The 14,404-nt window shown below is 43.8% G+C and overlaps 1 protein-coding gene across 1 annotated transcript in view; it reads right to left on the minus strand.

The window, feature by feature from the left end:
• Positions 1-4,068: 4,068 nt before the first annotated feature.
• The window catches only part of SEPSECS (Sep (O-phosphoserine) tRNA:Sec (selenocysteine) tRNA synthase), an 84,575-nt gene continuing 74,239 nt past the window's right edge, over positions 4,069-14,404 (minus strand). The window contains exon 11 of the mRNA XM_030191246.1: positions 4,069-7,138. Within this exon, the coding sequence (XP_030047106.1) occupies positions 6,838-7,138 (301 nt within the window). The 3' untranslated portion in view covers positions 4,069-6,837. The remainder of the gene's footprint in view (positions 7,139-14,404) is intronic.

Here is a 14,404-nt window from a genome sequence, read left to right on the forward strand (position 1 = left end):
TTTAACTATAGAAAGGGTGATTACGACAAAATGAGAAAAATGGTGAAAAAAAGACTGAAAGGAGCAGCTCGCAGAGTAAAAAACTTGCATCAGGCGTGGATGCTGTTTAAAAACACCATCCTGGAGGTTCAGGACAAATATATTCCACGTATTAGAAAAAAGGGAAAAAAGACTAAACGTCAGCCGGCGTGGCTAAACAGTAAGATAAAGGAAATCATTAGAGCCAAAAAACAATCCTTCAGAAAGTGGAGAAGAGAACCAACTGAAAGTAACAGGATAGATCATAAGGAATGCCAAGCCAAATGCAAAGCGGAGATAAGGAGGGCAAAAAAGGACTTTGAGAAGAAATTAGCGTTGGAAGCAAAAATACATAGTAAAAACTTTTTTAGATACATTAAAAGCAGGAAACCGGCCAAAGAGTCGGTTGGGCCGCTGGACGAAAATGGTGTTAAAGGGGCGATCAAGGAGGACAAAGCCGTAGCGGAGAAATTAAATGAATTCTTTGCTTCGGTCTTCACCGAGGAGGATTTGGGGGGGACACCGGTGCCGGAAAGAATATTTGAAGCGGGGGAGTCGGAGAAACTAAACAAATTCTCTGTAACCTTGGAGGATGTAATGGGTCAGTTCAGCAAGCTGAAGAGTAGTAAATCACCGGGACCTGATGGTATTCATCCCAGAGTATTAATAGAACTAAAAAATGAACTTGCGGAGCTACTGTTAGAAATATGCAATCTGTCCCTAAAATCGAGTGTAATACCGGAAGACTGGAGGGTAGCCAATGTTACTCCGATTTTTAAGAAAGGTTCCAGAGGAGATCCGGGAAATTATAGACCGGTGAGTCTGACGTCGGTGCCGGGCAAGATGGTGGAGGCTATTATTAAGAATAAAATTGCAGAGCATATACAAAAACATGGACTGATGAGACAAAGTCAGCACGGATTTAGTGAAGGGAAGTCTTGCCTCACCAATCTAATGCATTTTTTTGAGGGGGTAAGCAAACATGTGGACAATGGGGAGCCGGTTGATATTGTATATCTGGATTTTCAGAAGGCGTTTGACAAAGTGCCGCACGAAAGACTCCTGAAGAAATTGCAGAGTCATGGAATCGGAGGTAGGGTATTATTATGGATTAAGAACTGGTTGAAAGATAGGAAGCAGAGAGTAGGATTGCGTGGCCAGTATTCTCAGTGGAGGAGGGTAGTTAGTGGGGTCCCGCAGGGGTCTGTGCTGGGTCCGTTGCTTTTTAATGTATTTATAAATGACCTAGAGATGGGAATAACTAGTGAGGTAATTAAATTCGCCGATGACACAAAATTATTCAGGGTCGTCAAGTCGCAGGAGGAATGTGAACGATTACAGGAGGACCTTGCGAGACTGGGAGAATGGGCGTGCAAGTGGCAGATGAAGTTCAATGTTGACAAGTGCAAAGTGATGCATGTGGGTAAGAGGAACCCGAATTATAGCTACGTCTTGCAAGGTTCCGCGTTAGGAGTTACGGATCAAGAAAGGGATCTGGGTGTCGTCGTCGATGATACGCTGAAACCTTCTGCTCAGTGTGCTGCTGCGGCTAGGAAAGCGAATAGAATGTTGGGTGTTATTAAGAAGGGTATGGAGTCCAGGTGTGCGGATGTTATAATGCCGTTGTATCGCTCCATGGTGCGACCGCACCTGGAGTATTGTGTTCAGTACTGGTCTCCGTATCTCAAAAAAGATATAGTAGAATTGGAAAAGGTACAGCGAAGGGCGACGAAAATGATAGTGGGGATGGGACGACTTTCCTATGAAGAGAGGCTGAGAAGGCTAGGGCTTTTCAGCTTGGAGAAGAGACGGCTGAGGGGAGATATGATAGAAGTGTATAAAATAATGAGTGGAATGGATCGAGTGGATGTGAAGCGACTGTTCACGCTATCCAAAAATACTAGGACTAGAGGGCATGAGTTGAAGCTACAGTGTGGTAAATTTAAAACGAATCGGAGAAAATTTTTCTTCACCCAACGTGTAATTAGACTCTGGAATTCATTGCCGGAGAACGTGGTACGGGCGGTTAGCTTGACGGAGTTTAAAAAGGGGTTAGATAGATTCCTAAAGGACAAGTCCATAGACCGCTATTAAATGGACTGGAAAAATTCCTCATTTTTAGGTATAACTTGTCTGGAATGTTTTTACGTTTGGGGAGCGTGCCAGGTGCCCTTGACCTGGATTGGCCACTGTCGGTGACAGGATGCTGGGCTAGATGGACCTTTGGTCTTTCCCAGTATGGCACTACTTATGTACTTATGAGAACATTGCCTCTGATTCCAAAGTACTCAAGGATATGTAGTAGTATTCCGTGGTCAACGATATCGAAGGCGCTGGACATGTCAAATTGTAGAAGTAGTATGTTTTTCCCAGTAGTGATCATTTGTTTGAATTTTGTCATGAGTGTAACTAGTACGGTTTCAGTGCTGTGGTTAGATCGAAATCCTGATTAGGAATAGTGAAGTATTTAATTTATTTAAGTAATTTGTGAGTTGTTTGGTCACCATCCCTTCCGTTAGTTTGGTTAGTAAGGGAATGGATGGAGATGTTTCCTGAGCAGACCAAGTTCCTTGGGTGTGAAGCCCATCTACATGAGCTCCCCATCCCAGGTTGATAGCACCTTCTGAGGAGGTAGAATTTAGAATGTTAGTACCACAGTCCAATTTGGCCACCAGAGAAAGCCATGAGTCAACTCTGGTGGAATCTGGATTACATCCACTAGACTCCCAGCCACCTGAGACCACTGGGAAGATAGGGTCCACTGGGCAACTCTCAAATGGAGCTGTGCCATGGAAGTGACATATACTGTTGAGACCACGTTGCCTATCAGTCTCAACATTTGTCGAGCTGTGACCTGCCTGCTGCTTTGGACCTGCAAGGCCAGTGCTGTTAAGGTCACTGCCCTCGCTTGTGGGAGAAAAGCCCGAGCCTACAATGTATTAAGCAGGATTCCTATGTACTCCAGTCACTGTGCCAGGAGAAGGTGGGTCTTGAGGTAGTTTATCGCCAACTCTAGTAACTCCAACACCTGAATAGTTAGGTGCATTGACTATGTCACTCCGTCCTACGATTTGTTTGTGATTAGCCAATCATTCAGATAGAGAAAAAAAATATTCCCAGTCTGCGCAAATATGCTACAACTACTGCTAGACACCATCAATACCCTGGGAGCTGACGTGAGCCTCAGAAAATCCCTGATCCGCAGTTGGCACAAGTGACCTTGATACCTGAGCGGATTGCAACTGCAACATCTATGCCAGCCCCTTCCTGAGCATGGTTTGGAACTGCTCATTGAAGGTAGGCATCGGTAAAGGCAGGAGTGTGTGTGTGTGAAAAACACAGCCTATGAATCCATCAGTGACAAACTGGAAGTGGGGGAACTAGCTGCTCCGAGACTTGCGCCCCAGCACCTCTTCCAAAGAAGGGGATCACTCCTCCTGGAGCCAGCGCTTCTCAGGTATCAGTGTTGCTGATGCCCTAGAGCTCCCAGTACTGTGCATTGAGGACCAATGCTTATACTTCTCAGGCTTCCCCTGATGCACAGTACTGCGGTCCTTCAGAGACGAAGACATCAAACCAGTGCGCAACCTTGGTGTCGGATCTGATGCTAACCGGTTCCAGGGCCTAGAATCAGCACCTGAGGTCAAGAAAGGTGGAGACATTCTCGATGCTGATGCACTCCTAGTGGTAGATGAAATTAGGGCTACGATTCTGGTGCCAACAACGTCAATGTATCTGCTTTCAAGGAGCCAAAAAGTCACTCTTGTTGAACCAGTCGCACCCTCTGTGTCCTCAACTGCATTTGAAACAGAGAGAGCAAGAGAGTTAGGCTCATGGTCAGGCGTAAGGCACCCAATGCACCAACTGTATGGGTCCATGAAGGAAATCACCTGATTACATTGGGTGTACCTTTTGAAGCCACTGAGGGTCTTCTTGGACATCAAGAAAAGAACTGCAGCCAAATTAAACTTCTCAATTGTGAACAATAAAAAGGGGCAGCGTTTAAACTGAGGTTGGTGCTCCGGTCTAAAAGGACCTAGCAACCCGTGAACAAGCAAGGAAACTTTTAAGACCCGAAAACACTATAAAAAAAAAGGGAAAAAAGAATAAAATTAAGATTAAGGGAAAAAAAATACCCTCACAGGAATGCACTACAGATTACAGAAAATACCACACCAAAAGGAGAAAACAATGACGCCTCCTCCTGTCAGCATCCACACTGGGCTCTGTCGGATAAGGTCACCCATCTGCGAGAATATAACTGGCCTGCTTATCCTTGGAGAACAATTTTCATGTGTACAGAGTTAAAGATGAAATTTTAAAGTGCAAGTTTTTCTCAATAGCAAAAAAATGTAAGATTAAGTATTTTACAGCTAAACATTTTTGACCAAGCAGTGCAGTTTCTACCTGCTTCTTTAGGCTTCAGGCTCAAGTAAAATCAGCCTCTAATTCAGTGTTTACCAACATTTTCAAACCCAAGGCACATTCACGTTAAAAACAATGGTTATTGACACACCAGCATCTGGACAGCAGGCAGTGTGAACATGGAGAAGAGTCAAATGGCCAAAAGAACAGTTAGGGAGGCACTGAAAGCTCCATTAGAGAACAGAGAATTAAAGGGAGGCAGGTAAAGGTGGGTGGGTAGGGTGAGATGTTGCATGTATGTGGCACAAAGCAAGGCTTGGCTATTTAAGAGCCACAGCACATATCCTTTGTTGCTTCAAGATGCTGAGAGCCGAGCCAAGTGCTGGTCTGGACGTCATCATCAGATTGTAGTGACTTTCTATGCACCCCTGAACATATCTTAAGGAATACTGGTTGGGAAACACAGTTTCACTAACCTTCATTTTATAACTGACTGACGGGTTTTCCCAATATACCTCTGCAGCATGTATCCTTGACAAAAAGCCATAGATTGTGGCTCCCTAAGGAACATGAAACACCTGCACCTTGAATCTGGTCATAGTTATCACTATTATGCAATGACTGATTCTCTTCCCAGCTGGAATTGTGATCCTATAGTTTTGTTGTTATTGTGTTTTTGTTTTGTTTTTTAAATAATGAAGATAATTGTATATCAGGGCTAGCAATTTTCTTGCAGACTGTGTCACTAACATTACTCAGTGGCATAAAATACCACTGCATATATTAGTACCTGGTCTGTTTATAAGATAGTTGATACTACTTACAGAGGTATGTTTATGAAGAGCTGCCAATTCTCCTTTAAGGACACTAAAAATAATTCCTTAACTACTGTACTATAATGGAAGAAGCTTCCACAAAGACATCATTTGTTTTCTTACATTGGATCCAATGGCATCAGTTAGAAATCACTTTGTTCTTATTCTAAGGCATGGAATTTGATAATACAGTATTAGAACTTTTTATTATTACTTTTTTGTCTGAGGTACAAGTCTAGTTGGAAACTATCCCAACTCTGCCTGCTGCCGTTTATGACAGAAGGATACCAAAGTTAAGGCAACAAAAGCCATCATTAGTAGTTGCCAGAAATTTCTCTTTCCAATTAGGTTTCAGCTTCTTCCTCTTATACATTCCAGTTAGCACAGTGACAGTGTGGTTACAGGGCCTGTGAATCATAGCACTCTTCATAACTTAGTAGGTGAACACCTGGAATCCCACATCAAGGTGCTGCTGTCACATAACTATGACAGTACCCTCAAAGGGATATAAACACTAGTCTGATTAGCAAGAATAAAGTCCAGGACTAAACCTAGTTTGCAAAATAGCACCACAAAACACTGCCACTAAGCAAACTAAGCAACAAAACTTCTGAGAGTTATCATGAGGTCAACATTCAGCCAGGGTGTTCCGAGTACCATTTAAACATCAACTACTGGGATAAAGTAAATCTGGATATTCAGGACCATGCTCCAGATTTGCCTTCTGGCTGTTCTAACTTTATCCAACTAGTTATGCGATTAGCATATTAAATATTGCTGCTAAACTGATAATGCCTAAATCCGCCCAAGCTCTGCCCAGGATCACGTGGGCATATAGTGCTAAGGTAGTCTATAAGGATATTCATCAGCGTTACGCAGATAGTGCCACTGAAAATCCACAGATAGGGCCAATTATCTAGATGAAAATGGCTGTTATCTGGATGCATGGCTTTGAATACTGACCCATAAATGATTTTATAATCACAGAAAATAAGAAAAGCAACTAAAGTATACTTGAAATACAGAAAGCATGATAAGTACTGCTTCCAGTTCTTTACACAAACTAAGAATTCAATATTTCCGGAATCAATATTCCCTACAACTCTTAGTGTTTGTTGTTTCTGCTACCTGCAAAATTTTAATTTTACTGAGGACCACACTACATTTTGTGACCGTTCATATTGTTAAATGAATATGAACTGCAAAGTCAACTGTGCTAAATACTTGTTAAGCAAATAACGAATTCCACAGTATTTCCCAAGCCTTTCCTGGTGAGTCTACAACCACTCAAGATTTTTGGGATATCCACAATGAATATACATTTGAAAAGTTTGCCCACACTGTAGTCTCAACCTATAACATTTATCTTATGCATAGTCTTTGCAGATATTTTGAAACTCTAATTGAGGGCACAGTAATAGGGTTAGGAAGGTCTGCACTTCATGCATTAGTGGGAAATGTTGAAAATTAGAAAGTATGTGGAAGAAAAAAAGAACAGGGGAAAATAAAGTTTTCTGTGTAAACCACCAATTGTGGGGTACCCCCTGCTGCCCACTCAGAGGAACTTCAACATTAGAGTGTCACCCACCCTAAAAGTTCCATCCTACCCTTCAGCAGCAGTGATAAGAGACTGCATATTTCAAGTGGATAAATTATCTTTAGCTGGTTCAATGTGTAGAACATCTTCTAGATTTCCTGATAACTCTCCTACCAGATCTGCATTTTGGCTAGAATTTTCAATTCCAGATCCAGTTTGGATTTCTTTTTGGAAAGTCTTCAGGCACTTGTCAAGTCTTTTTATGAACGAATCCACATCTTGCTTTTTCATTCCAATTGCTGAGGCAGCATTGAGGTATGCACAAGAATAAGTATTTGTATGAGACATAAAACCTTTGAAAGTGTAGCCATTCACAATTTGCACTGAGCCAAGAGGCACAACCCTGAGAGAAATAAAATAATAATAATAATCTTGTTACTTGTATTACAGACCAGCACTGAGGTAATTTAAAAGTATTTCAAACACATCTTCTCCTTTAAGCACAATTCAACTGAAACACAAACCTACAAAATTTACTGAAAGAAAAATATTCGATTTGGTCTACATATAATACTGCATAAATGCTATGTAATCTAATTTAATCTAGACACTAAGAGACATATTTTCAAAGCACTTAGACTTACAAAGTTACATGGTAACCTATGAAACTTTGTAAGTCTACGTGCTTTGAAAATGAGCCCCTTAGTATGCCTTCTCTTAAAAAGGTCCAAAGCGGATAACATAAAATAAGCCAGTTATAGTACTGGGATGATTACAATAAACACACATATAGAGAAAAGCCATTACAGAAAAAAATGTACTGCATAATGTTTAAATATTTATGACATAAAAAAATGTTTTAATGCTTTCTAATGCTGCAGCAGCCTGATATATATAAAAAAGAATTCTCTAGTACCTGATTAAAACTTATACCTCTAGCAGAAGAAACTTAACACTGATCCACTGAATGTAAGTAAGTCAGATATCAGCACTCCTACATGAGTCAAATATGCTGAAGATTGCCCTAGCAGAATTTTATGAACTATACAGCCACATTAAATCTGATGTGGGCTGTATTAACAAAGGAGGAGCTTTATAGTTTTTAAACCAAAGATCACCTGGCTGAAGTATTGAATTATACTGTAATGGACTATATGCAGGTTGTAAGGTCCAGCTTCTGAAACAACTCCAGACTGCCCAGAACACAGCGGCCAAATTGATATTCAACAAAACAAAATATGATAGTGCTACACCTCTTCGACAAACTGCACTGGCTCCCTATCATGGCCCGCATTACCTTCAAACTTTGTACTCTGGTCCACAAGATAATCTACGGTGAAGCCCCTGGTTATATGATTGCCCTAATTGACCTTCCAGCCAGGTATAGTATCAGATCATCTCGTACCTATATGAATCTTCATTATCCTAATTGCATTGGTCTTAAATCTAAAACGTCCTATGCATCCAATTTCACCTACTTAAGTTCTCAAAGGTGGAATTCATTACCAAAAAGAGTGAAAACGATACATGACCACCTAGAATTCAGGCGAACTTTAAAGACCTATTTGTTTTGTAAGGCATACCCTTCTGAATCTGCTTAGCTGCTTCAACCCTGCACTGATTTAACAGACAATGTTATTTCTTATTTCTTTGTAATTTATTGTTCCCATCTACTTCTACCTTCCCTTACCCTATTTCTAATTGTACTTTAACATTGACCCAATACGGTGTCTTTTAAGCCACATTGAGCCTGCTAGTGTGTGGGGAAAATGGGGGATACAAATACTGCAAATAAATAAATATGATGTGGGCTGTATTAACAAAAAAAGAGTAGCTTTATAGTTTTTAAACCAAAGATCATCCTGGCTGAAGTATTTTTGCAAAATTTGGAGTCTCCAAAAACTTAACAGAAATTCCGGAGTATTACAAACAATCCAGATGGGCAAGTATCAACATCTGCATTAACAATGCAAAAAGATCTTCAAAGAAATATGAACTGACTAGTATAAAAGGCCCGTTTCGGTAGGCAATGAAACGGGCACTAGCAAGGTAATCCCCCCCTGCAACGTCCTTCCTGTCTCCCCTGCCCCCCCTGCAGTCACCCATCTGGTCTCAGGACCTCCTCCCCACCAACCCTCCTCTGCCCCTGCAGCCACGCATGTGCAGCAGCCCTCCTCTCTCCCCTGCTCCCCCTGCAGCCACCCATGTCCAGCGACTCTCCTCTCCCCCTGCAGCCACCCATGTCCAGCGACCCACCTCTCTCCCCTGCCCCCCCAGCAGCGTCCCTTCTGTCTCCCCTGCAGCCACCCAGCTGGTCTCAGGACCCCCTCCCCACCTCACTCTTCCCTGCCCCCCCCTGCAGCCATCCATGTCCAGCGACCCTCCTCTCCCCCTCCAGCCACCCATGTCCTGCGACCCTCCCCTCCCCCTTAGCGCATCACCCAAACCCCTACCCCCCCCCAGCGCATCACCCAAGTCCCTACCCCCCCCTCGGGCACATCAACCCCCTCGCCACCCGCAGCCGCCAATACTAACGCTGTCCGGCCGCTGCTGCGTCTCCTGTTGAGCAGCAGCGGCCGGTACAAAAAGAAAAAAGCCAAAAAAAGATTTTAAACCTGAAACACGGCTCCGTAGACAAGCATCTGGCATTGGCTGTCATCTCTGCAGCTGCTCCTCTTCTCCCCTCTGACGTTGCTGCACTCCTCCGGGGTCTTCCTGCAGGGGCAGTGACATGGAGGGGAGAGGAGGAGCGGCTGCAGTGACGACAGCCAGTGCCAGATGGCTGTCTACAGAACCGCGTTTCAGGTTAAAAATCTTTTTTTTGGCTTTTTCCTTTTTGTACCGGCCGCTGCTGCTCCACAGGAGAAGCAGCAGCGGCTGGACAGCATTAGTATTGGCGGCTGCGGGTGGCGAGGGAGTTGATGTGCCCGAGAGGGGGGGGGGGGGGGGCACTGAGAGCTGATTGGTAGGCAGGGGGAGGAGTAGGGAAACCGGTTTTGCAGGGCAAGGGCTTGGGTGTTGCGCCGAGGGGCGGGCACTGACAGATGTTTCCCAGGCAGGGGGAGGAGTAGGGAAACCCCGTTGCCATGGAATCAGCTGTCAGTGACATCACTTACATCAGTGCATTCTAAACTGCCTAGCAGACCACCTCCGAGGGAGCCACGGTACCAGGCACATTAGAACGTTGGAGGTGAGAATTATTATATAGGATAGGTCCTAGCTGTTTAAGATAGAAAAATACTTGATTACAATACAGTATGTATAACCCTCACTAATCCTTTTCAAATATCAATAGTCACTCTCCTGACATCACTATCATTTGGAATTTAGGAGGAGAAAAATTAACCAAATATATTCCCCACATCATCAGCACAGAGTTGGATTGGTTCATCAATTCTGTATTAATTTTACATATATTTATAACTAGTAAAAAAGGCCCGTTTCTGACACAAATGAAACGGGTGCTAGCAAGGTTTTCCTCGGAGTGTGTATGTTTGAGAGAGTGTATGTGAGAATGACTGTGTGAGAGAGAGAGTGAATGTGCGAGTGTGTCTGTGTGAGAAAGTGTGTGTGCAAGTGTGTATGTGAGACACAGTGTGAGAGAGTGTTTCACACAGATACAGTGTGTGCGAGACACAGACTCTCTGTGAGACTGAGTGTATGAGACCAAGAGAGTGTGTAAGTGACTGTGTGACACATAGAGTGAATGTGATACAGTGTGAGACAGAGTGTGTGTGTGAGAGAGAGAGTGAGTGAGAGTGTGAGAGAGAGAGAGAGAGTGAGTGTGAGAGAGAGAGAGAGAGAGAGAGTGTGAGAGAGAGAGAGAGAGAGAGAGAGAGAGAGAGAGAGTGTGTGACAGAGATACCCCCACCCCCCTCCCTCTCTCTGGTGTCAGGCCCCCCCCTCTCTCTCTGGTGTCTGAGCGTTACTGTGCAGGATGCTGAGCTCTGGCTCTGCTTCAAGGAACTGACCAATCCTATTTAATAGAATGCACCTCCAACATTCTGAAGCCGAGAAACCTCGTGTGGTTGGTCACTTCTGCTTGTGACGAACCCGGAAGTACGTGATGTCAATTCAGGAGATGGATACAGAGAGCAGGAATGCCTCAGCCATGCAGTCAGCTTCAGACTGTTGGAGGTGCGTTTTATTATATAGGATAGGTTTTTAAGGTACTGATTCATGTTTTAATTCTGTATTAACATAGTTACATCATGTGTATGCATATGCATTCTTTTAGAACTACCTGGCTATAATATACATCATATAGTCAAGTCTGTACACATCATTTTATTGTTTCTTAAATATCCTATATAATAATTTGCACCTCCAACGTTCTACGTCTGGATGCCTGGGTTCGTAACACAAATTCCCATTGGTCTGTCCTCGCGTCTAAACGTGATGACGTCAAAGGGCGGATCAGTGAGAGGGAAGGGAAACCAGCACCAGCCAGCCACAGAACGTTGAAAGTGAAGATACAATCGCGGGAGAATCGCCCCCTCCCTCCCCCCTGTCCTCCGAGTTCCAGGCCCGCCCTCTCCCTCTCTGAGTTCCATGCTCCCCTCTCCTATGAGTTCCAGACCCATGCGCCTCCCTCCCTCTCTCCTCCGAGTGGCAGCTCGACCTGCGTTGCCCGCCCTCTTCTCCCAGTCCTCCGCCTGCCCCTCGCCTTACTGCGTGCAGCCCAGAATTTAAAAGTTCTTACCTCGGGGTCCGGCGGCAGCAGTGAAAGGCGAGCAGGCACAGCACTTCAGCCTGCCTTCCTTTCTCTCTCAGCTCTGCCTCTGGTCCCACCCTTCCGGAAACAGGAAATGAGGGTAGGACTAGCGGCAGAGCTGAGAGAGAAGGGAAGGCAGGCTGAAGCGCCGTGCCTGCTCACCTTTCACTGCTGCCGCTGGACCCCGAGGTAAGAACTTTTAAATTCTGGGTAGCACGCAGGAAGGCGAGGGGCAGGCGGAGGACTGGGAGAAGAGGGCGGGCAATGCAGGTCGGGCTGCCACTCGGAGGGAGAGGGAGGGCAACGCGGGGGGGGGGGGGGAACTTGGAAGAGAGGGAGGGGGGCCAAGCTGGAACTCGGAGAATAACCTTGCTAGCGCTCGTTTCATTTGTGTGAGAAACGGGCCTGTTTTAATAGTAATATATAAATAAGATTGAATGCATTGTTTATAGTATTTTTCATCAGTTCATTCATGTGGTTCATTCTGTTTTTATTATTTACACATCATGTATTTGTGATTATTTCATTTTTTTATACATACATATATGTTCACATTTTATCATTATTTTACCATATTATTATAGTTGACGTATATTATTATTGCATATTTATTAGTTTTTGTACATTCTCATTTGAATATCCATTTATCTGAAAGCTTGATATGTAAATCCACAATTTCATGTTTAAGTAATTGCTGGTTAGAAGCAACCTCATTGATTTAACATAAGTGTAATGCATTGCTTTGCCACTGTCTTGGTCATTTTAGAGACACCTATGACTGCCTAAAGAGCTCATTTTGATAATTAGCTGATCTAGGGGCCATTTTACAAAATGGCAGTAGGGCTACAATGCGTGTAGCGTACGCCAAATCGACAGTGCCGCCTGGTTAGCGTGTTCACCCAGCAATAATTTTGAAGTTGGCACACGCTGTTTCCCACAGTAGAAAATATTTCTCTATTTACTACCGCGGGGGCGTTCCCGGTGGTAATCGGCAACATGGTCACACTCATGCATGCTGCATGAGTATCCACATGTAGCGCATCGGATCTTACCGCTAGGTTAATGGGTGGCAGTAAGGGCTCAAGCAATAAATAGCCACATGCTATTTTTAATTTTAGCGCACAGCCATTTACTGCCTCCATTTTAAAAAGTCTTTTTCTCAGCTGCGGTAAAAAAATGGCCCAGCGCATGCCAAAAACATGCGCCCACACTACTGCAGACCACGTTTTACTGCGGCTTAGTAAAAAGGACCACCTAATTTGAGAGCCTCTACAAATTTTTTGATGTACTCTAGACTCTTGTTTTTCTCTCGCTCACTGACGCAGTAGCTGTGTACTCCGCTGCTTCGCAAGTTAACGACAAGCACTTTTATTTTGCATTGTTTGAAGGAGAAAGAGAAATGTATTTGACAATTTAAACTTTATCTTTATTGTGGACACGCACAGCTTTAAAGATATTATTTGGGGGACCTTCTTATTAGAACGCTTGATAAGTTTTGTGGTTTTTAACGATACAGTACTGAATTCTGTTTAGCTTCGTTTTTCTACTATAGTTTGAAATGGTGGTTTAAAGTATTCTCATATAAGATTTTCAGATGAGATATATTTGAGCTTAGTTATGTATTTTTGAATAATATGGAAGTTATATGGTACTTTATATATTGTTTCCTTGTTTTTTCATTAATTTCTAGCATAACTTGGATTGATTCTTTCTGAGACGCTGCGCTTTATAGAATTTTTGTACAGGTTTGTTTTATGTCCAAAACAACAAGGAAAACCAAAAACTTCCACAAAGCAGTACAAACAAAACAGGCACAGGAGTGGAAGCAGCTTTTATAGGAAACGCGAGCATAACTGCTCGCGTTTCCTATAAATGTTTGTTAGCTTTTTAAGCTGTTGACAAGACGCTGAACGCAAGGTTTACCCTTCTTGTACAAAAATTCTTATGAGTCTCCTCAATTAGGGAATCCTCAGCAGCTCACTCCTGATGAAAGGTTGACAAGCCGAACCAGTCTGGCTGGGACTTTCTACAGACAGAACGTACACTAAAGGTTACGTGTTTTACAAAACAGTATCATCTTGATGCTTCAGCTTCTTCCACTCCTGTGCCTGTTTTGTCAGGTTTGTTTTATACCAGTTTTTGATATTTCACTATTGATTTAGATTTGGGTTGTAATGCTCTTCTTTATCAGCTGTCTTCTTACCCATCCCTTAATTATGGGGCATCTTTTTTTATATATGTATATGCTCTTTTGGATCTTTTTTCACATCTTCCTCTTTCTTTCCTATGAAGGGGAAATTTAAATATAATGTTTTATTGTTTTCTTTTATCTGTTTTGTATCTTATGTTTTGTAATTTTTATTTTATGTATATGTTATAGATACCCGACTCCTGATGCAAGCATCCTTATTACCAAAACATGGCCCGTGTCGAGTCTCCCTTCCCTTCAGTTCCCCCCCACCCACATGGGATTCCAGCACCTTCCCTTAAGCTCCAGCATCCCCCCCCATGGGACTTCAACTCCAGGCCCTCCCAGGATTCAAGCACCTCTCTCCTTTCCCTTCAGCTCCAGCCTCCGTCCCTAATGCAGCTCCAACACATATGACCCTTCCCTTCAGCTCACCCCCCCACCCGCGTATCCACCGCCTCTTCCTTCAGCTTCAGCCTGCCCCCTCCTTCCTGCGGGTGTGGGTCCAGCCCCCTCTCCCTACCAGCACCTCTGCTTCCCAAGCTCCAGCCCCCCCCCCCCACTTTGCCCCCCTTTGGATCAGGCATTGGCATTTTGTTTTTCTCCCTCTCCCCGCTGTGTCTCTCTATCTTGCACTTGCAGCCATGAGGAAGATCCCCCCCCAAGGCTGCTCCGGGGCTTTCCCTCTGCCAGCTACCGCCTTCTGATGCAACTTCCAGCAGGGAGGGGGAGGGAGGAAGGAAGGAAGAGACAGGCATGCCGGACTC

The sequence above is a fragment of the Microcaecilia unicolor genome, chromosome 2 (genome assembly GCF_901765095.1).
Source record: "Microcaecilia unicolor chromosome 2, aMicUni1.1, whole genome shotgun sequence".
In the NCBI taxonomy this organism is placed as follows: Eukaryota; Metazoa; Chordata; class Amphibia; order Gymnophiona; family Siphonopidae; genus Microcaecilia; species Microcaecilia unicolor.